The 23,099-nt window shown below is 42.1% G+C and overlaps 1 protein-coding gene and 1 long non-coding RNA gene across 9 annotated transcripts; one reads left to right on the top strand and one right to left on the bottom strand.

Moving 5' to 3' along the window:
• Window positions 1–4,492: 4,492 nt before the first annotated feature.
• On the bottom strand, window positions 4,493–14,313 carry LOC146375447 (uncharacterized). 8 transcript variants are annotated; one of them, XM_084948784.1, is made up of 6 exons: window positions 14,154–14,313; window positions 13,781–13,860; window positions 11,760–11,941; window positions 11,169–11,661; window positions 5,218–10,679; window positions 4,493–5,075 (listed from the first exon to the last, which is right to left on the bottom strand). In XM_084948784.1, exon 5 carries the CDS (start codon window positions 10,195–10,197, stop codon window positions 8,707–8,709), a length of 1,491 nt encoding a protein of 496 aa, XP_084804910.1. In that variant the 5' UTR covers window positions 10,198–10,679; window positions 11,169–11,661; window positions 11,760–11,941; window positions 13,781–13,860; window positions 14,154–14,313; the 3' UTR covers window positions 4,493–5,075; window positions 5,218–8,706. The 8 variants fall into 8 exon arrangements, with proteins under 8 accessions (XP_084804910.1, XP_084804911.1, XP_084804916.1 ...); XM_084948785.1 differs by having other exon boundaries at window positions 11,760–11,936; XM_084948790.1 differs by lacking the exon at window positions 14,154–14,313 and having other exon boundaries at window positions 11,169–11,393; window positions 11,509–11,661; window positions 13,781–14,140.
• Window positions 14,314–19,292: 4,979 nt separating this feature from the next.
• LOC146375446 (uncharacterized) lies at window positions 19,293–22,496 on the top strand. The gene is made up of 4 exons (XR_014802093.1): window positions 19,293–19,681; window positions 20,408–20,565; window positions 20,999–21,056; window positions 22,006–22,496. It is a non-coding gene; the product is annotated as an uncharacterized LOC146375446 (long non-coding RNA).
• Window positions 22,497–23,099: the final 603 nt, after the last annotated feature.

The raw sequence follows: 23,099 nt of genomic DNA, 5'->3' as shown, positions 1-23,099 counted from the left end.
ACCATATGGGTCTCCTGCAGGAGTTAAAACCCAATTAGGATGGACACTTCAAGGTCCGATCACAGATTTTCAGCCCCAGAGCAGTACAGAGCATGTGCAGTGTTTGTTCACATCTCTCAGTTCATCTGCAGACGTACTGCGTTATCATGTTGAGAAGCTATGGCAACTAGACACTTTACCTGAATACAGTGAGAAATCTGTGATGCGATCAAAGCAAGATCAACTGGCACTGGAACTCCTTGAACAGGCCACAAAAAGGGTTGAGATCAATGGTGTTAATCGCTACGCCACTCCTCTTCTTCGGATGGCAAACTTTCCTCCTTTGAATGTCCCTCCAACTGTAGTCATGTCTAGACTCCGCAACACTGAGGCTCGGTTAGCTAAAGATCCTGACAAAGCCATGTCTTACAAGGATCAGATTTTGAAATTGGAGCAAGCAGGCTATGTAGTTAAACTTAGCCCGGAGGAGATGCACAATAGCAAAGAAGCCTGGTATATTCCTCATCATATGACAAGTCACAACAATAAAGATCGCATAGTCTTTGACTGCTCTTTCACATTTCAAGGTCAGTGTCTCAATAAGTACCTATTGCCAGGACCAATCCTTGGGCCAACACTTCTCGGTGTTTTGTTGCGTTTTAGGCAACATTCAGTGGCAATAAGTGGCGACATCAAAGGCATGTTTCACCAAGTCCGTCTTCTGCCTCCTGATAAACCACTCCTCCGATTCCTGTGGCGTGACATGAACAAAGCAGCTCCCCCTTCAGTGTATGAGTGGCAGGTACTCCCCTTCGGTACGACCTGCAGCCCTTGTTGTGCAATCTATGCACTGCAGAAACATGTGAAGGAATATCAATCTGACAAAGATGTGCAGTCTTCAGTAATGCAGTGTTTCTATGTTGATAACTGCTTGCAGAGTTTTCCATCAGCAGAGTTAGCTCGAACACTCCTAGACAAATTAAGAAACCATCTATCAGAAGGAGGCTTCGATCTTCGTCAGTGGGCCAGCAATAATCCTGTTGTGATTAGCCATCTACCATCTGAGGTAAGAATGGCAAGTAATGAACTTTGCCTGACTGAAGACAAGCCATCTGGCCCACATGAACGCACATTAGGATTATTGTGGAATTGTGAGACTGACTTGTTTGCCTATAAATACAGAACTCTAGCCTCACACCCCACCACAATGCGTCGTATCTATGCAGTACTTGCTCGTCTGTATGACCCATTAGGCTACTTACTCCCATTCACAACACGCGCCAAAACCTTGGTGCAAGAGCTATGGAGAAAGGAGAGAGATTGGGATGACCCTTCCCTTCCATACAACCTCTTAGAGGCATGGAAGTCCTGGGAAGAAGAACTTTGTTATCTTCCACAAATTGCCATCCCACGTTGCTATACTTCTAAGGAAATGAATGTTTCTACCACAGTTCGAGACATTCATATCTTCTGTGACGCTTCGGAGCGAGCATATGGTGCTGTCGCATATTTGAGATCAGATGATCTTGAAGGTCATGTGGAACTGAGTTTCTTGTTAGCTCGCTCACGTGTTGCTCCTAAACGGAATTTAACAATACCCAGACTGGAGCTATGCGCAGCCCTACTAGGCGCACGCCTCTGTGAGCTCATACAAACAGAACTCACCTTACCAGTCAGGACTACCACCCTTTGGACTGACTCAACAACTGTACTTCACTGGCTTCAGTCAGATTCCTGCCGTTTCAAGGTATTCGTAGGAGCCAGAGTCTCAGAAATTCAAAACCTCACAAACAGTCAAGACTGGAGATACATCAATTCAGCCACAAATCCTGCTGATGATGTTACGAGAGGTAAATCCCTGAAAGAGTTCCTTAGCCCAAACAGGTGGACCGAGGGTCCCTCGTTTCTGCATGAACCTCCGAATAACTGGCCCACAGTTACAGATCTCCATCCTGATGATGATCAGACTGAGTTAAAGAAATCCTACTTTTTTGGTATTGTCAGTATACCCTCCCATACATACACACCCAGCTTCAGAATCTATCAAGAGCTATTGGATTTCACGGCTCGTTCACTCTCCAACCAAAAGGGTAACATTCCTTCTGCAGCTGATTATCTAACAGCAGAACAAGAAATCCTTCGTCAGGCACAACTGGACAGTTTCGGTGAAGATTTAGCCCGTTTACAGTCAGACAAACCCCTCTCATCCGACAGCCGTCTATTGTGTTTGTCACCAGTGTTGTGCAGGAATTCTGGACTTATCCATGTAGGAGGCCGACTACGGCAAAGCCCAGACTTGGAATTGAATGTCATTCACCCAATAGTACTTGATCCTGCTCATCCAGTGACCAAACTGATCATACAAGATTATGATGACAAACTGCATCATGCTGGTTCAGAAAGACTTTTTGCTGAACTACGTCGGAAATTTTGGATTCTCAGAGGAAGGGAAGCCGTACGCAGGCATCAGTATAGCTGCGTTGCGTGTCAGAAATGGAGAGCACAGCCCATCATTCCAAAAATGTCAGACTTGCCTGCTGCTCGTCTTAGGTTATTCAAACCACCTTTCTACTCCACAGGAATAGACTGCTTTGGACCATACATGGTCAAGACCGGCCGCAGATCGGAGAAAAGGTGGGGAATAATATTCAAATGTCTCACGACTCAGTGTATACATCTTGACCTCCTAAACAGCATGGATACCGACTCCTTCCTCATGGCCCTCCAACGATTCATTTCTCGACGAGGAACACCCCTGGAAATTATATGTGATCAAGGAACTAACTTCAAAGGAGGAGATAAGGAACTACGGGCTGCTTTTGACAACCTTGCTCCGACTCTACAGCCGGTCCTGATGACTAAAAGAATCCATTTCAAATTCAATCCCCCGCATGCACCCCATTTCGGTGGAGCCTGGGAGAGGGAGATACGTTCTGTGAAGAATGCTCTGAAGAGAACCATTGGTGCACAAATGGTCACTGAAGAGGTCTTATGAACGGTCCTAATTGAGATTGAAGGCATTCTTAACTCAAAACCCCTAGGCTATGTATCCTCAGACATTGCGGATATTGATCCCATAACCCCAAACCTTCTCATTATGGGCCGACATGATTCGTCACTTCCCTTAGTATCCTATTCTGATTCTGACCTCCTAGGTCGACGACGATGGCGACATGCACAAATATTGGCAGATCACTTCTGGCGGCACTTCATAAAGGACTATCTACCATCCCTCCAAAGAAGACACAAATGGCAGAAGGAGAACCCAGATCTCACACTGAACTCTGTCGTAATGATCATGGATTCACGCCTTCCACGTGCCCTCTGGCCCATAGGCAGAGTGACACGCCTCCTGAAAAGCCCAGATGAACGCATCAGAACCGTGGAAGTCTTAGCACAGGATAAAACCTATATCCGCCCTGTCTCCTGTCTTATCCCCCTGCCCCCGCTTCCTGACGAAGACTGATCCTGATCATATCAACATATTTCTCACTAGAAATATGGGGGCGGCTGTTGTAGAGACCCACCTTTTAGCACATCCCAGCACACCCACTCACTTCACCAGATGCACCTTGTTTAGTTCTCTCACCTTTGATTGGGTGTGGTGCTTGTCCTTAATTGCACTCACCTGTCACACATTAAATAAGGACTGCATTCACTTTAGGCTCACTCTTTCTTCACTCCCACACGGGGCAGCAGCAGAGGTGAGGTTCTGTTCTGGTTTTTCTTATTTTATGTATTGTTTAAGGTAATGAGTAACTTCTCTGTTTTCTTTCAGCATTGGCAGTCCATGTGTGTCTTTCTTTCCTTCCTTCTTTGCTTTATTGATTTGAGAATAAAAGGAGAACCCTGTGAATGATTAGATGACTGCTTATTCTTATCCTAATCGGATGAGCCCATGATGCTGATTACTCAACCCTGAGCCTTCCTTTCCTTCATAACAATCACAGTTTATGTTGTAAAAGAGAAGGAATATTGGAAAGAAAGATCAACATTGTGATATTATTTCTTCCAAACTGACCAGAAACATGCTTGTCAGACTCTCACAGCAAAGGATCAGACTCACTGTGCATGACGGCTCAGGCCAATGATGTCTGTTAGATTGTCAGTTGTTTAGTGCTTCTGTACAGTTAGGGTCACCGACTCTATTTCAGAATAATTAATATGCGGAAAACACTAAAAGTTGATTGTCTTCCAATATTCTAGCATAATTAAAAAACTTTGACTTTGTAAGTACATATTATTAGTCCTAATGCCAATATGATTCTTCATAACTCCTGCTTTGAAATACTGAACTTTAAAATTTACCTGATGAAAGATCATTTACAGTGGCACTCTGTCAGGATCATTCTGACTGTAAGATCACTGTATTAATCTGAATCCTTCTGAAATGTGCTGTGAATGAATGCTGATGCAACTCACTGTGGGAAAGCTGTTAATAAAATGAATCTGTGACACATGCAACACATTCACAGAGGAAGAGGACACAAAGGGAGGACACGCAGAGGCTGTGTTGAAGTCACAAATCCAAATCTTTATTAAAAAACAGGCGGCGGTAACAAACAGGAAGACAAGCAGTCCATCAAACAGTCTACAGGGTCAAACATACAGAGAATTCAAACAGCAGTAAAAAATAACTGGACACTGAAAAACTTAAAGCAATGTGTGACGCAATAAAAGGAAGCAGCGCAGTATATTCACTGAATTATCATCAATTATTTCTAAGGATTATTTTCTTAAATGCAGTTAGAGTGTGGCTGGTAAAGATGGAAACATACAGAATGTAAACTGTGTGAGTTTGGTGAACTTTGTTAGTAACAAATGAGGTAAAAAACAACAACCCCAAAACAGACAAAACACAGAAAGAGGCTCTCAGTATTCATTAATAATTAGAAAGAAAAATTCTGGTCGTGGATTTTTACAGTCTTAGTTCCGCTCGCTGTCATCATTATAATCATCATGATCAATGGCGAGGTCCTGAGGTGGGTGGGGCTGTCTCTGGTGATGTCACCATGAAGGAACAGCATCTGGCACGTGTTGGTGAAACATCTCAGTACACTGGTGTAGTTTCCCCTCCAGCTGTTTGACATGTGACACTTGAACATTAAGGGGAAGAAGAAGAAACAGTGTTAGGTCAGGTGACCACATGGTTTCTAAAGTAACTGACAGGAAGTAACCAGGCCGTTAGAAATGGATGGCATGTGTTTAGAGTTACTGGAGTTGGGTAACTCTACTTACCAAAAGCAGAAGCACACAGATGAAGGATCAGATGCTGAATGTTGCAGGAACATGCTCATGTGTGGTGGTCATTCAGTGCTGCTCCGGCAGGTTAGACAGTCCAAGACTGATATGCTGCCCATCTGAGAGTTTGAAAACACACATGCAAAGATTTATTTTGTATTACAGTCAAAGTTGGATGTTCATTTTTGTCCTTTAAAAATGTTTGTGTATTTGAAAGCACTAACATTTAAGGATGACTTGGATTGTCTCCTTTAAAGGGGAGACAAGTGTATCCACTGTTACGGATTCAAATATTGGGGATGGATACAAGAGGAAAAGTCACAATAACAACACTGGTCCGGCCGGGTTGAGTCAAACGATGATTTTAATGATCACACGCGTGGGAGATGGACACCGTACGCAGACAGCATCAGATCTCACCCCAAAAATCACATCACAATAGTTTTATGAAATCGGGGTATTAGAACGCCCCTTCATGCGTATGACAGGTGCAATACAATCAATGTTGACCATTTTATTTAACACAGCAAAAAGAACATTCTCTCCTTCCCGAGGACAGGCACTGACTCCCGCCTATCTCCTGGAGCCAACTGTCCCCTGCGGAGACACAATATTGCAGCTACAAGGATTTCCAGATTGGTTAAGGTGATCAGTGTGTAATGCTCTAAATCAAGTATGTAATATTAAATGAATATTGTTTAATCAATTGCCACTACTAAAACATAACAAAAGATATAACTGAATACAGAATCGCAAAGAATAACATGATATCAGTGTTGTGTAAGCGCGTGCGGCCTTCTATGCTCAAAGCCTTTCCCTTCCATAGATCAGCCAGACATTCGCGCTGACTGTAGCTTTTAACCCTTATTAATTTGAGCACAACTCTATAATGAGCAACAAACAGCAATATGTATGAGATGATCATGGTAACACCTGCAATGAAAGAGCATATGATTATTCTGGCACTTGTAAATGGAAAATCAACCTGAGGTTATAACCATCACTGTAATACAAATGTCAATGTAATGTCAAAAGCTTTAATCAAAGGTTAATTAAAGGCTGCTTATATGATTCTTATATGATTATGATTATATGATTCTGAGGTTTCAATAATGCCGATGATAAAATAACAAAATAATAAAAGAAAAGAAAAAGAACACCCCTTTTATCCCACAATTCCCTCTGTTGACCTCTGGAGAATCCAGAGGTCACAACACTGACAGTTGTGTCATGTCACTCCTTGGCCTACACAGCAGGTCCTACGTACATCATTGGCATCATGGACATTGGAGTGATAACTCTAGGCTCCACTGCCCTCCTAAACATCATCACTAACACTCTTCTGGCACAAGGAATGAGACAACAACAACAGGTAACCATAATACATACCAAAACAGATAAAGCCAGCATGACCGACACAATAAGCCCCTTCCATCGTCCGAACACTGAGGTCAGCCAGCCCTCCAGCGGATTGTCAATACCTGAGTGATCATGCATAGTTTCAGAAAGGCTCTTTAGGCCCTCCAGAGCCCGAGTCACTGAGCCATCTGGAGCAGTGTTGTTGGGAATGAAGGTGCAGCACTGATCGCCAAAGATGGAACAGACGCCCCCTTTTTCTGCCAATACCATATCAAGGGCCATCCTATTCTGCACGCCCATTAACGAGGTCGGACCCACCTGCTCCGCCAACCCCTCCATGCCATCTTTGGTGAGGTTAGAGAGTCTCAGCACATTATAATGAACATAATTTATCCTATCTACGTTCTTGTTTGGGGTCACTGGAAAGAAAGCAGAGATTATTGGAATATTCTCAAAACCGGCTGCTATTTGATCAGCGAGTTTAAATTCATTTGGAACTCCCCTGGGCACTCCAATGGAGTCAATCCAGGTGGGGGAATTCAACCTAGGGTCGTATGCATGTGTGCCATCAAAGCCTGTCTTCATTAAAATGTGTCTTTTGCGTTTAGCTGCCAATGTGCGCGTGTTGTGTTGTGGAATCGCTTTTACCTGGTTTCCAATTAGCATAAGTGGCGCCCCTAGTCTCACCATTGCGCATGTACCCACGCTCCCCACAGGAACACGAACCACAAGAGTCCTATGCCCGCAATAGTAATACAGCCCGCTTCTAGCCCATGTTCCAATTACGGTGGCTGCATCACTCACATTGTTGGTGGTCCTACCCGTCCGGGTGACCGAACACCAATTTGGATCGATTTCCCCTAGTCGATATTTAACTTTATCTGTGGAAAAAGTAAAACACGTATAGTTATCTTTTCTGGGCATAAACGGTCCTGCTCGCGTGAGTTTGTCAATAGGGGGAAATAGACTGGACAACACAGTGCAGTTCCCCGTATTAACAACTTCTCTAGTCATTCGCAACATACAGTTATAGCCCCACTGATCCTCTGGATGCAGCGGTGCTGGCTCAGTAAATAAACGCGGCCTTGCGGAAGCACAAGCTACACAGTTAGACACTTTCTGTTCTTTAGCGTTTTGGGCCATCCAGTCCAGCCAGATGTTGCTGTCACTGAACCCGGTGGCGCGTTCAATCAGATCTTGAGGTTTTAACGTGCTGTAGTCCACCGAAACGACTTGTCTAACTTTTGGTTCCTGTTCCTCTGGTCCAGCCTCCGACGACCCGCTCCCCTCTTGCCCTGTAAAAGATGCAACAGAGTTCATTGGATTGGGAATCACGTGTGTTGTCATTTCTTCTCTACCTGGCGACCTGGGATTAGTCTTTTCTAGAAAATTAACTTTAATTAACACTTTTGGATCAACCCCAGCTGTTTCCACCCCCAAGATTAGATATACAGGTTTTTCCCGACGCCAATTACCTAATGATAAGGTTAACAGATTTTTAGATGGGCTGTAGTCCCTTTGAAGTTTAAGCTCATTTTCTGGTCCTAATTCTGGCGGTTCCCAATTTTCCCCAGTGTAACCCCTTACCTGATCCCAATTACGGCACCAGCTGTCATAAGGCCGATTTCCCCTTTCGCAGTGTGTACTCACTGAATAGTCCCAACAGACCCACACATTATATCCCCTCCAGCTACTGCTTACATCCTGACAATTAAAAACATCACACAGATCAAACGTGAAAGAAGTTGTGGAACCCTTAACATAATCTAATTCTACTCCACCGTATGTGCTGAGACACTCATCCTTTTTACCAGAGACCTCGCGCTTCGTTCTCGCCCACGGCCTGAAGTCACTAAGGATCACGAGTGGTGTAAGTGGCGTATCAAACAGCGCCGGGCCGGCCTGACCTCCGTGCTCAGACAGTTTTCCCTTGTCGGCCTGCAAAAAATAAACCAAAAAACATATAGCTGTGATTAAAAACATCATCGACATTAAACCTATGGTATTATTGAACATTGTGATAGCCTTTTGAACTCTTTTCTCGTCACGAGTATCTGATTGTTGTGATGGCATGGTGTTGTGTGTAAGTTATGTTGTAGCAAAAAGTTCAAAGCCCTTTTTAGATGCTCAGTTTGGTGCCGCTCCCTTTCGCTGGCGCGGCGACTTCCTCCTAGGCTGCTCTTCTTTCTTCGACCTCCCGGGTAGACCACCGGTTGGCCCGTTGCACAGGTGTGAGTGTTCATTCTGCCTCTGAGTTTCACCTGTGTTGGGTGGAGATTGATTTCTCCCCACCAAGTCCTCGTGCGTCCAGTGATACCAGGCGTCGCCTTTCCCTCTCAGTTGAACCGCTGTAGCTGTCCGAGCCGACACCTCGTATGGACCAGTCCAACGGGGTTCCTTCCACTTGCGTTTGATGACCTTCAGCCACACTGCCTTTGCGTCCGGGACCTCTCCTCCTCCTGTGGGCTTTTCACAAGCCACCTGTTTGGTGAAACTGGACACCAGCGCCTTTAACTCGTTCCAATAGTCTGCGTGAGACCTGTTCCCTCTGGTGTCCTGTCCCACCGAGCCCACCGTCCAAGGGGCCGGAAACTGTCTCCCAGTTTGCAGCTCGTACGGTGTGAAGCCCACTTCCGGTTTGACTGCTGGCTTGGGATTGTGTGCGCCACAGATTAAACACATCCTGGCCTTTTCCCTTATCATTTCTTTCAACTCAGGATGCCACCAATGACACAAGTTTCTCTCCATCTGTGCTACCCCCACGTGGGCAAGTCCGTGGGCCTCCTCCACCTTCTGTTTTGCCATTTTGGCTGTCAACACGGGGCGCCCGTCTGGCCCCCTCCACAAGTGTCCATCCTGCCAGGCTCCTTTGTTTTTCCACACCCCCTTTTCCTCTGGGGATGCCTCCTCCTGAGCCTGTTTGACTTCCTCCGTCATGTTAGTGGATACTTCCTCTTCTGCAGTTACCTGTATCATTTGTTTCCGTCCTTTGTAGTCTGCCGCCTCTTTTGCGGCTTCATCTGCTTTCTGGTTTCCTTTTGCCACCATGCTGGTTCCTTGTGAGTGCGCTTTGCATTTTATGATACTCACTTCATCTGGGTCAGCCAAGGCCTTTTCCAGTTCCTCCATTTCACTTTTGTGGCAGATAGGTGCATTGGTTGCTGTTCTGAATCCTGCTCTTTTCCATTGAGCCAGCTCCACATGAGCTGCTCCGAATGCATACGCTGAGTCAGTGTAGATGTTCACTCTCCTATTCTTAGCTAATCTCAAGGCTCGAGCTAGGGCTATCACTTCAGCTCTCTGTGCCGACTGCTGTCCCCCAATTCTTCCTGCTTCTTTGACCTGATACTCCTCTCCTACTCTGCAGACTACCGCATATCCTGCTTTCAGTCCTTCTTCGTCTCTGTGGCAACATCCATCAGTGAACCAGTCCTCAGCTCCAGGTATAGGTTCTGCCTTCAGGTCCTCTCTAATTTTTTCTTCAACCTGTGCTCTTCTGACGCAGTCATGGGGTTCCCCTGCTCCCATTAAATCTGCCATGTTTGCTCCTTCATGTGTGAATGTTAGATTTGGGGCCTCTAAGACTTTGCTCAATCTCTGTTGTGCCCGTGGTGACATACTAAATGCTTGTGAGTTCACGTATGCCACTATGCTGTGTGTAGCTCTACGTCACTTTACCTGGATGATGACTCCTCTCCCCCTCACTCAGAAACACTCCTAATATAACCAAGCAAATAAATAATATTGAAGATTTACTTACATCATTACAAAAACAGCAAAAACATCTCCCTTTGATTCTATTTCTCCATTCCTGCTCAACATCAGGCAACAAATATCTCAATAAATCACAGTAAAATGTAAAGCACATGTTTTCTCTGCTTTGTCTAACCTCTGCAGAGCCTCTGTCAAGAAAAACATAACTGTAAGCATAAAACAAATATACATTTCATAACACGTCACTGGACAAACCTTGGTCAGTTGATTTCCTCTGTGCAGTGCAGACGAACATCAGTCAGCAAGTGACTCTGCTGGTTCTTCTGAGGAAACGCCACCGTCTCTCCACACCGTCACCATCTGTGAGCACAAACTGCCGCTCTGCTCTGCCAGCATGTAGGAAATCACATATCACACACAGGGGTGAAGAAACATCAGAGCTCAACTTTGGATACTTTAGATCTTAACAGATCAAAGTAGCTCTTAGTTTCAGCAATCAGTGAGCAGACAAACAATGATACCATACTGATTCTGTATGAATACAATATGGTATTTTCAATACAGGTGTCAAATTAATTTATTAAAACTAATACAGATATATGTATATTTTTTTTTGATAAATTAGTTTGCTAAATTATAAGAATATATTTTTATTTATTTTTGTCATTTAACAATTGCAACTGAAAGAAATTAAATATTGAACAAAAATATATTGTCACATTCTGAGCATGCTCAGCATGCTGACAGACTTGAAGTTGCTACAGATTTTAAGAAGTGATAATTATAGGGAAGAAACTTCTCTTTTTCATCCGTTTAATCAAACATTTGATGCCTCAGCTGTCTCAGTCCTATAGCGTTCTGCAACTACAACTAACCCGAAGCTTGGATTTGGCTGCAGGTGCCCCTGTACATCCTTCTCAGCAGCACACATGTGGGTACCATTTAATCACACTTCTTCCTGAGCTTTGCTTCATCACAAGACCAAAGGTGGCATCCCGTGTCACAGTCTTATCATCATCCAGAAGAAACATTTGAAGAAACATCATGGAGAAGAAACATTTACGCGCCTCCTGGTTTTGTTTTCTGATCCTGCGAAAAGACTGAGGACAACAAAGCCCAGAGAACACGAGATACACAACATCCAACATTCAGACTCAACAGCCTCCATAAATGAAGAGCACCAGGTTGGTTCAGTTATAGTAGATATAAGCATACTTCACATTACTGGGTATGAATAATAATGAGGAGGCAAACTTTGAAGATGCAGAGCATGATGTCCCATCATCAGACTGTAAACAAACATCCACCAGGCTTCTTTGTTGGCAAAATTGATGATTCTCCTATCAGGGATCAGTAGCGTGTATTAACCTGTGGTATAAGCAGCAGTCACTGAAATATTACTCTTTCAGATAAGAAATCTAGGACATAAAAGCCAGGGTGGGAGGGATCTCTGCAAACTGACTTACCTCTGCAAGTGTGAAGCTCAACAAAAATCTGACTCTCCAGTCACAGACAAACAAAAACCTCCAGCTGGGAGATAGAAAACGCTGTCTGGGTCTTGCTGGATGTTGCTGGTCAGAGTCCACACATTAGCACAGTGCTTCTTGGTCCCACTGACCCATGCGGACAGTGACTGTGGAGAACTGTTCTGGAAAACAGAGAAGAGAATTAAAATAACAAAAAGCCAAACAGGATTTCCACAAAGACTCTCTTGGAATCAGCAATCAAAAAAACCACTGGTTCATATTTCAATTAAATATGAACAGGTTCCTCAAATGTAAGCAGTTCAGATCTGATTTAATTTAATTTCCTTCACACAGCACATTCGTCCAGGCTGACAGGTAAACATAGAATTAATCTCAGGTAACATGACTCATAGTAGAGATTCAGTAAGAAAGATTGCAGGCTCAAATATTATTACCACACAATCCAAGGACACACCAACAGCTCAGATTTGTAGAACTATTTAAACAAATGTCTTCTGAATATTCAATTCAGGTTCACAGTGGGAGGGTGGGAGGTGTCGTGGAATTTTTTAAATAAAGTCTGCAACACAGAAAGAGCTGTGATCAAGCTATTTATTACTGCGCCAACACACATCAAACATCACAGTTCAGTCATGTCAGCGCTGCCGCAGAAGTGGTGCTCCTACTCCTTTATGCATTCCAAGGAAGAGGGAGGAAGTTACAAACTGATCCTACCACACTTCACGTGCCTCGCTATGAAACCTAACCGATCAATGGTTAAGCTGTTTTGTGCCCTTGGCCTTATCAGCACCTGTAAAGGGAGTTGTTTTCTCAAACTGCTGACGCTGAAGTAAGTTCATCTAGTTTTAGAAACTTTCACTGAACAGTCTATAACAGTGTCACAACTAAGCATATGCATAAGCACTTAAATACTTTAAATGAGAATAACAGAAAATTTCTATTAAAAAGGCTAGAGCCTGTCCCAGTAGTCATAGGTAGAGCACACCTGGACAGGTCACCAGTCTGTCAGAGGACTAACACAGAGACAGACATCAGAGTAACAAATCTATTTAAAATTAATGTAAGTTTGCTGCAGCTGTATGTATGAACATGTGTTTCTGTGCTCACAGTCCACCTCTCAGGAACCTGCAGTTCACTTTTAGTCTACTTTAAACAGACCTCACAAAAGGCTGATGTGGCTGGATCAGTAGTCTGATTTAAGTACGATAGCTTTGGCCAGGGATTAATCTGGTGCATCGCTTCACTGCAGTCTTACGTATTTTCCCCACACCTGAATAAAAAATACTGATATATACAAATAACAGCTTCAGCTGATGCAGCCTGACTCAATCCTAGATGTTCAGCACACAGAGACACAGAGGTACCGTTTAAACTTTAGTGTTAACCTGAGTCACTGATCATTTGCAGTATTACAGAGTCTGGCAGTCTTTGCATGATGTCCACGTCACTGTACGTTTCTAGCTGACTCTCAGGTGTGACAGGTGTGCCAGCAGGAAAGAGTAATAATAACCTGCATCCTGAGGTTTGTCATGCAGGATTAAAGGAGCCAGGCTTTGTTCACACAGCTAGGATTGTATTTTACACTGACCCTGGGTCAGTATAAGTATCATACAGTTTAAACGAAGCACTGAAACTTGCACATATTTATTACAGATGCACTGAAGCTAATCGAGATATTTGCTGTCAGTCTGTGGCTGCGATTAAACACTTTACTGGAAACTTTATTAACTAGTAACTTCATCAGTCATGACAGAAGCTAATATTTCTGTGCTAACATCGTTTAACCAGTAACAGCTTTCCTCCAATATAAGCTAACGTTTACACCGTAACTTTAAGCTAGCACCACAAAGACGGTAAAACACGTAATAATATCTACAAATGCATCTTAAAGCTGTTATATTAGCACTCGGTGTATTACTAAGATAACCACATTAACATTACTGACACTCGCTGACTTTTAATAGTCATTCTATAAATGCTGTCCGTTTAAATGGTCTTACCTGTACACACTGCATATCCACCGGATTCCAGCCAGAGTGGATTCTGGAGTCTTCCCACGCTCCTGTTAGTGATCCTCCATCTGGATGGATGAGAACAACCTTCTGAACAATCTAGCAGGAGATGGCCCATATCTATGGGACTGATTTGTGCTAATAACGCCCATTGTATGGACTGATAACAGCCGAAGCGGGTGAATAAAGTCACCCAGTAGCTAGCTGTGCCATTACCCAGCATACATCACTCCCTCCATAAATGCAATAAACGATAGAAAAGTATCGTTCTACCTGTTTTTCAGGTAGTTGTTTACATTATATAATTTATTGTGTTCCGTATACGTCACTACAATGTGATTTGGAAAATGTCTAAATATACCGACAACAGGCACTTCCGCAGCAATCTCTTCAATCGGAGGAGCCTTCACGTCAATTCCCGACGCGAGGGGGGTACCCTGCGCGTCCATAAGCGAAGCAGAGGGAGCCTGACCATGCGTCACACGTTTGACGAGTTGGGAGTGAGAACGTGTTGGACGATGACGTACACCTAAAAGAGCTCAAAATCAGAAAACGTTGCTCTAAAACATGTTGACATGGTAAATGAAAATGAACAATAATCAAAATTGATCATGCAAACTGAAAGACTACTTACTATGTTTCTCTTGTTACTTCATTAGCCTCAGTGTTCTCAGATCATTCTTTACATAAAAGCACCCAGTTGTCTTGCAAACAATGTGTAGGATTAGTGAAATCACACACATTCAAAGATACTGGTAGTTATTGTTTCAAATGCCTATTTCATGACAACCAGGCTAAATTCATCGAAAGAGATGATGAAAGAGATTATCTGGATACTGAAATGATTGTTAAAATACATTAGGCCAATAATAGTAGACCTGTGCTACATTCGTCCAGCTAGGCAACACATATTTCTGCATAAGAGATACATGAGACACCCTTTAAATAAGCAAATTTCATGTTTAAAACATGGAAATGCAGCCAAAATGGACCATACAATGGCCTCAGTGAACACATCAGCACATAAGTAGAGATGAGGAAACTCAATCACATTAGATATTAATATTACTATGAGTAAATTATATATATTATATATTCTGTTACATGGTTTAAAGAATACAATGTGATAATCAGACATGAGAACGTTGTTTCCAGTTATACAAATTTATTTTATTTCACTATTAAAGAAACCAATTATGTGAATAAAAGCTCACCACAAGAACATCTCCCAACCCAGTCTTACAAAGTTGCAGTTACAATAAAATCTGGGTATGGAACATGAACTGTTGGTGAGCTAAAAAACAATCCTGGTGCTGATGCTTGTCATTGAACGTTTTGGACAGAGCTCTTGATTGAAATGCCTACCGTTGTGTGTAGGCATTTCAGTCCAGATGTTATGGAGTTCAGTTCAGCTAAGATGTATTTCTAAAGCACCGGATCGCAAAAATAGCCGCTTCTCGGCTGTTTATATTGTAAGGTAAAGACCATACAATATAAGAGAGAAAACCCCCCAACAATCAGATGATCCCCTGTGAGCAAACCCTTGATGACAGTGTCTGTGAAGGTTATCAGTCATCAAGGCCATAGTAGTCTAAGGAGCTTGGAAAGAAAAGCGCCTGGACTTCTTTAAGTTAAAGAAGTCCAGGCGCTTTTCTCCAAGCTCCTTAGACTTGGTGACGGTGGGAAAGAAAAACTCCCTTTTAACAGGAAGAAACTTTCGGCAGAACCAGGCTCAGTGAGGGGCGGCCATCTGCCTCGACCGGTTGGGGGGGGGCACAGCTGTTATAACCCCTGACGCAGCATAGCTTCTAATTCTGAAAGATAGGTAAATACCTTAAACCTGCACTCTATGCAGGACACCAAGTGATGACACGACTTGCAGTACTATAGGAGTCTATGCAGAAACAGTTTTCTCTCTTGAATCTCTGTAATTTTTTTGCTACTGAGTGTCTGGGTGCAGTCACTCATTTTGGGCCAATTAAATCAAATGAATTGAACCTGTGTTAACCAGGTTTAATAGGGAGGGCCAAAGTCGTAGTTGTGCTAAATTTCCTCGAATTCTCCTCGGAGATTTTCGAGTAGCTTCCTTTGTTCTTGAAAGTTCTTTTCCATTTGTCTCATCGCTTCCCGTCCATTCCACATCTTTTTGGTAAGGTCACTAACCTTATTTTCTAAGGCCTTATTTTCTTGTTTGAGTATGTCAACTTGGACATCGTAGTTGTTTATCAGATTGTTATGTTCTTCCTGTGAAACTTTGGGAGTCTGAGCTTGGGTTTGCAACGCCATGTCTTCTGTTTTCAAGGCTTCCTGTACATCACACAGATTTTTCTTGACCTCTTCAAGCTCTCTTTTCAGTGCCTCAAATTCATGGCACAACAACTCCTTTTCTCTGTTGGTCACGTTAAAATCATGTTCGGAGTCTTTCTCAGTGGCTTTGAAGATCCGTGATTCTCCTTTCACACCCTCATCGTGTGGTTTCAGTTCTTTTTGAGAATCACCACTCCTTTTGGAAAGCTCCTGGAGGTCCTGTTCAAGAAGTTCGTTATGCCTCGATATGTCAATTTCACGTGCAAAGCATTGGAGTTCCAGGGTCTGTCTGAGCTGTTCACTGTCCGTTGTTTTGTTGTCCTCATTCATGATCCTTTTTCTTTCTCCACTCTCTTGTAACTCTTTAAAGGCTGTGTTTGCCTGATGGAGTTTATCTTTAACAGCCCGTATTTCCTGATGCATGTCATCTTTTTCCTTTTCAAAGTCCCTTTTAAGCTCTCTGATTTCTGCCTCCATTTCCTGCATCACCTCTTTCTGTTGCTGGATCTCTTTGGTTTTGGAGCTGTTTAAATCCGTTAGAATTTGGTTCCAATATTCCAGGTCTTGAATTTTGAAGTTAATTTTTTCATTCTCTAGTTGCAGGTCTCTTTTCCTCTTGTTTTTAGAGAACCCACTTCGTTTGAAGAGAACTTCAATGTTTTTTTGGAGAATTTTGTTCTCATTTATGAGCTCTCTTTTTTGCTCCTTAAGGTCGGCGTTCTCGACTTTAAGGTCACGTATGGTAGAGCTTTGTTGTTTGAGAGTTTTATTCTCATTTTTCAGCTCTTTGATTTGCTGGTTAAGTTTTTCGTTCTCGGCTCTCAGGTTGCACACAACAGGATTTGACAGACTCATATTTCAAATTGAAGTTGATGTTAAATCTCTGTACTAACTAAAAGATTTTTTAAAAATACGGTCAACTGTGTCAGAAACTGAAGTTTCGAGTAGTTTAACTGCCTAGTGAATTCTTCCACTATCTTTGAAAGACTGACAAGAATGAGAACCTTTCCCCTCTTTAAGGGTTTTAGTGTGCTGATGTCATAAAGAAGATCAGAGATCAAAGGGATTCTGGTGGAATGTCACTGTGTCTGGTCTGGGCAGTTCTGAATTGAATAATAACAAAATGCAGATTGATGGTAATTGTAACTGATAATGGTTACATGAATTATAAACACCCAATAAATATTATTTAGAAATCCAAACTGTGGTGGAGGTGTGGTCCCTGGCTCAGCCGCAGGGGAGGAGTGATGCAGTGAGCTCAAGGGGGCGGTGCCAGGGAGGCTGCAGGGACAGGTGGTGATGATCTTCCTAACGAGGTTTTCCTTTTTATATAGTCAAGCCGGAGACCAGAGTGAGCAGGAGCATGTGCAGAAGACCAACCGGAGAGTTGGGGAACAGGTTGGCAAACCATGAAAGCCATATGTGTGGTGCTTAAACAAACACTCGTCCAGAGTGATCAACATAACAGTGTGTCGGGTTGACTTTTATGCAAACAAACCAAAAAAAACAAAAACATGTCATTGTGAAGCTTTGGCAAATACTAGATTGGTCAACTGATGTGCCGTAAGCATCTGTCAGGCTCTCTGACAGTTAGTTAGTGTTGCCTACAGTTAAAATATGTAATTGTGGTGAAGAGTTAGTATGATTTTACATAAATGGAATCCACATTTAGGAGCCCTTCAGTAAATCCAGGCCAAGCTAAGAAGATGAGCAATGGGAGAAAGACCAAGGACAGAACACATGGAGATGACTGACCAGCGAGCTTTTAATGCTTAAACCTCGTCAAAGTAACTTTTTGTTGTGACTAAATTGTAAAGAGGGATGTGTGTGTATAGAAAGATGGCTGTTAGAGTAGCAGATGTTTAATTTTGTCTAAATTCACTATTAATTCAACACGTTCTCACTCCCAACTCGTCAAACGTGTGACGCATGGTCAGGCTCCCTCTGCTTCGCTTATGGACGCGCAGGGTACCCCCCTCGCGTCGGGAATTGACGTGAAGGCTCCTCCGATTGAAGAGATTGCCGCGGAAGTGCCTGTTGTCGGTATATTTAGACATTTTCCAAATCACATTGTAGTGACGTATACGGAACACAATAAATTATATAATGTAAACAACTACCTGAAAAACAGGTAGAACGATACTTTTCTATCGTTTATTGCATTTATGGAGGGAGTGATGTATGCTGGGTAATGGCACAGCTAGCTACTGGGTGACTTTATTCACCCGCTTCGGCTGTTATCAGTCCATACAATGGGCGTTATTAGCACAAATCAGTCCCATAGATATGGGCCATCTCCTGCTAGATTGTTCAGAAGGTTGTTCTCATCCATCCAGATGGAGGATCACTAACAGGAGCGTGGGAAGACTCCAGAATCCACTCTGGCTGGAATCCGGTGGATATGCAGTGTGTACAGGTAAGACCATTTAAACGGACAGCATTTATAGAATGACTATTAAAAGTCAGCGAGTGTCAGTAATGTTAATGTGGTTATCTTAGTAATACACCGAGTGCTAATATAACAGCTTTAAGATGCATTTGTAGATATTTTTACGTGTTTTACCGTCTTTGTGGTGCTAGCTTAAAGTTACGGTGTAAACGTTAGCTTATATTGGAGGAAAGCTGTTACTGGTTAAACGATGTTAGCACAGAAATATTAGCTTCTGTCATGACTGATGAAGGTACTAGTTAATAAAGTTTCCAGTAAAGTGTTTAATCGCAGCCACAGACTGACAGCAAATATCTCGATTAGCTTCAGTGCATCTGTAATAAATATGTGCAAGTTTCAGTGCTTCGTTTAAACTGTATGATACTTATACTGACCCAGGGTCAGTGTAAAATACAATCCTAGCTGTGTGAACAAAGCCTGGCTCCTTTAATCCTGCATGACAAACCTCAGGATGCAGGTTATTATTACTCTTTCCTGCTGGCACACCTGTCACACCTGAGAGTCAGCTAGAAACTTACAGTGACGTGGACATCATGCAAAGACTGCCAGACTCTGTAATACTGCAAATGATCAGTGACTCAGGTTAACACTAAAGTTTAAACGGTACCTCTGTGTCTCTGTGTGCTGAACATCTAGGATTGAGTCAGGCTGCATTGACTGTGGGACTTTAATGTGTTAAAAGCAGGTTGAAGACGGCTCAGAAACATTTGAAGATTAAAATTTAGCATTGCGGCTGCTGGTGGCTTGTAAAGCCTCTACTCAGCTGTATTTTTGTTACTAATTTATGTTTGTTGTTGTTTAACACAGATTTCAGAAGAGCAAATATGCTTAATAGTTTAACTAGATTTCATTTGTCAGTGTGGGACTGCTGAGTCACCTGAAGAACTCATTTCATTCATTCTCCACATGATGTTCATTTACAGAAATGTTTCACAGGAACTGATTTCTCCCAAAGGTTGAACTAGTGTGTTTCCATAGATTACCTCTGTATGAATGTACTTCTTAAATGAAGGCAAGTGTTTGTCCTTTTTTGTTCCTCAGGTACAGTACGTGATATCAAGGGCAGGCGGTCAACACTGGGGGTAGACAAGAAGCAGACGTACTTCCAAGAGGGAGCTGCAGTGAGGTCAGAGGTCAGAATCTGAAACAGCTCAGGTTTATATTTTAGAGGTTATAAAAAATCAAAATGTATTTATAAAGAAACCTTTAAATAATAGTCATAATTATGATTATTATAAGAAATATCAAACATTTAAGTGGATTTTCTGTTACACATATTGTGTTAGCCCTGCAATAAACTGGCAGCCTGTCTTTGTCCTGTATCAGCTGGGATAGGCTTCATCCTCCCGCAACCCTGAATTGGATACATTGTATTCCAATTATGTAATCTGATCATTTACAAACTCAAGGTATCTAATCAAAATGTAAGTAATAATTATAAAATGGGAAAGCAGAAATAAGTGTGACATGAATGTAAATGTGTGAGCTGACATAGAGGACAGCTACATGCAGTCTGAAAAACCTTTGTTGTCAAGTTTGCAGGTATATCAGCACGAGACATTCTTACATAGAAGAGACTGTTAAAGTCTCTAACTCAGTGAAGCATTATTGGTCCCGTCTGTTTGGATAAATATAGTAAGTTGATGTATGTCCATTTATTGACACATTTTCTTAAGTGCTTATCCAGTTCAGGATCACAGTGGAGCTGCAGCTGGATATGTTCACTAAATAAACCTTACAAAAGTTAACAATAAACCTGCATCCATGTACGTTGTTGTCCACAGGATGAGAAAATCAAACTGGAAGACTGTGGAACATGTTAATAAATGTTTGTGTGTTTATGCCTGTGTCTTTCACAGGAGGCGCTGGAAGGTTTCCCTAATAGTTCCTGGTGAATCAAAGCAGAACCATAAAGGTTGCTGGACTGCATGATGGCCTTACCCCTGAGCAGTCATCCTGTTAAAGGAGGAACCACTTAGAAGCTGTTTTCAAAGTAGCTGAGCAGATTTCATCTCAAGTAAGCAATTAACTGTTTGTTCGTTTGTTCTGCCACTTAAAGAGCATTTAAGGACGTCTTTTGAGTGTCCAGTTGAATTAATTCTACTGGCTCTCATGGTCATTTGTTATTATAGACATATTTTTCATGTTCATCCAGCTATTTAGTAAATTCTATCTATTTAGTAATATCCGTCAGCTATAAAATGTAATATAAATATAAAAATATCTAAATATCTCCTGTCCTTTATGTTTTAATGATGTAAGACCAGACGTCTGTTATCGTGTTACATTAGCATTCCTCACATATCAATGAGATGCTGCACAGTACAATCCTACTGACACAGCAGAGGGATAACGACGGCTATTCAACATCGTTACACGACACATTCGAGCTGCATGACGCAGACAAAGTGACTAAATCATCTTTTTGTGGTTTATTGTCTTCAAACCAGCAGACAAAGCTGATGGCAGAAGATGTCAGAGAAGAACTTCAGGCCGTGGACTGAAAAGGTATTTTTTTCTTGTTATCAAAAGACATTTGGAGTGGCAGCTTCTACAACTGGTTGTGCTAAAGTAAAGCTTACAGTCTAAGAAATCACAGTGTTGATATTCAGCACAAAGAGAAAAGCTCACTTGTTTGAATTCATTTACAATCATAGTTTTATAAATTCTGACTGTAAACAGCTTTTACAGCTTTGATATTGTTTGACACTCGATATCAGGTGATAGGGTTTAATTTAAAGGTTTCTGTGTCTCAATGAGCCATTTACACTGATCAGTGTCAGTTTAACTGTAACACATTCATTATTTAGATTCAACAAAGAAATAACTGAATGTAAAAAATGGCAGCCCTCAGGCCAGGTTTATAGAGATATATGCATGCATTATGAAATTTATGTATCCCAGATCATTGTTATTCATCTAGTCATGGCAGACCTACCTCTTCCTCCCAAGTTAACTGCAACCCAAAAGAACTAGTGAGGCTATTTACACACTCACAACCAGTGTGGGGTAAAAAGAGCCACCAAAAAGCTGTCAGCCACAGATGTGCTATAAGAGTTAGAAACTCTACTTATGGAGAAACTTTCTAAGTCTAACAGAGGACAGGTACTCCTGCCCAAATAACATGATATAACCCCACATACAGCCCAGCCATAAAATGAACCAAGTCATTTAGTTAAAGACAGCATGGGACCAAATGCATGTAGCCAGCCTGCATCAACCTGACATTTCTTCCTCCTGAATTAAATGAATGAATGGATGAAAGTTAAATGACTACAAACCTAAAGCCACTAGTTCCCACACTGGAGCTCCCTGACACTGTGTGTTAACCGTATTTAGCTTGTATCAACAGTTGTAACAGGCTAAGCCACCTGAGACACTGCATTGAATGATTGTTCCTGTCTTAATGATTTCAGCTGACTGGTTTCAGCTCAGATGTTCTGCTTTTTCCTTTCAGTAGATCAAAGCAGCTCGTGCTCCTTCTGCTTCCAATTTAGAAGAAGAAGAAGAAGAAGGCGAAGGCTTCAGCGAAGTGGCGTTCATGGTCTCAGTGAACAGTCACGGTCACACACTGCATGTGGTTTTAAAAGCAACATGTCTGTTCACCACAACAATGGAGATGTGTAATATTAGTGCAGCTACGGTTTGTTTTTGAACATCAGTTCTGTTTTCTACTTTGATCACTTAGACCAAAAAAGTGTTGTTTTCAGATTCTTTCTTTTACATCTATAAACCACCTGTTCATTTTTTTATTACAATTAGTTTCACATAAATGTTAGTGTTTCCTTTATGATCTTTTAATGCTTACACTACACTGTACATGTCTACATTAGAGACATTTCTGTTACCTGTTTCTGTTGACTCAGAGTTGTGAAATGTTCTTTTATTTGATGCACAATATGAAGTTCATAATTTTCTTACAAATAAAACTCTAATGACAAACATGAACAGCTGTGCTTATTTCTGAGACATGAGTTTTGAATGTGTTCATATTTAGACAGTGTGCATCTGTATGCTGAAACTGTAATGGTGAACCTGAGGTGATGGTCAACAGAAGGCAAATATATATCAATATAAAACAATATTGAAGTAATGTCTTTACCCTCTGCAGCGTGTGGTCGCTGTGCACGCAGTCACCTTATTCACTGTAGTAAACATGCACCGCTAGCTCACGTGACTGACTGTCTCCATGGTTACATCGTATATTATTAGCTATGGAAACAGCTTCCAAAGATACCGCCATAGCTCTCTGCAGCTGTAACACTTAAACACTTTGCAAATCATTTCACGTGTTTGATAGTTATGAAGACAGAATATGTTTTTAAGGTCATGCTAGGCGGTTGCTATGGTGGTTGCTGTGGACTTGGGTGGACCGCGTCCGATTCCTGTTATTAGCTGTCCGCCGTAGGAAGGCTGCGTTCCATTTACAAGTAGTGACAGTCTGCCGCAACTCGAACTCAAACCCCGCTTTGTTCTTTAATTATAGGCCTTTTATAGCCGTTCATGACACGCACACACACACACATAAAGCACTTTGCCTCACCATGAGAA

This window comes from Perissodus microlepis, chromosome 13 (assembly GCF_051167445.1).
Source record: "Perissodus microlepis isolate ML-2025 ecotype Zambia chromosome 13, ASM5116744v1, whole genome shotgun sequence".
NCBI classification, from domain to species: domain Eukaryota; kingdom Metazoa; phylum Chordata; class Actinopteri; order Cichliformes; family Cichlidae; genus Perissodus; species Perissodus microlepis.
The sequence above is the reverse complement of the archived record's forward strand: the minus strand, read 5'-3'. Positions and strand labels throughout refer to the sequence as shown.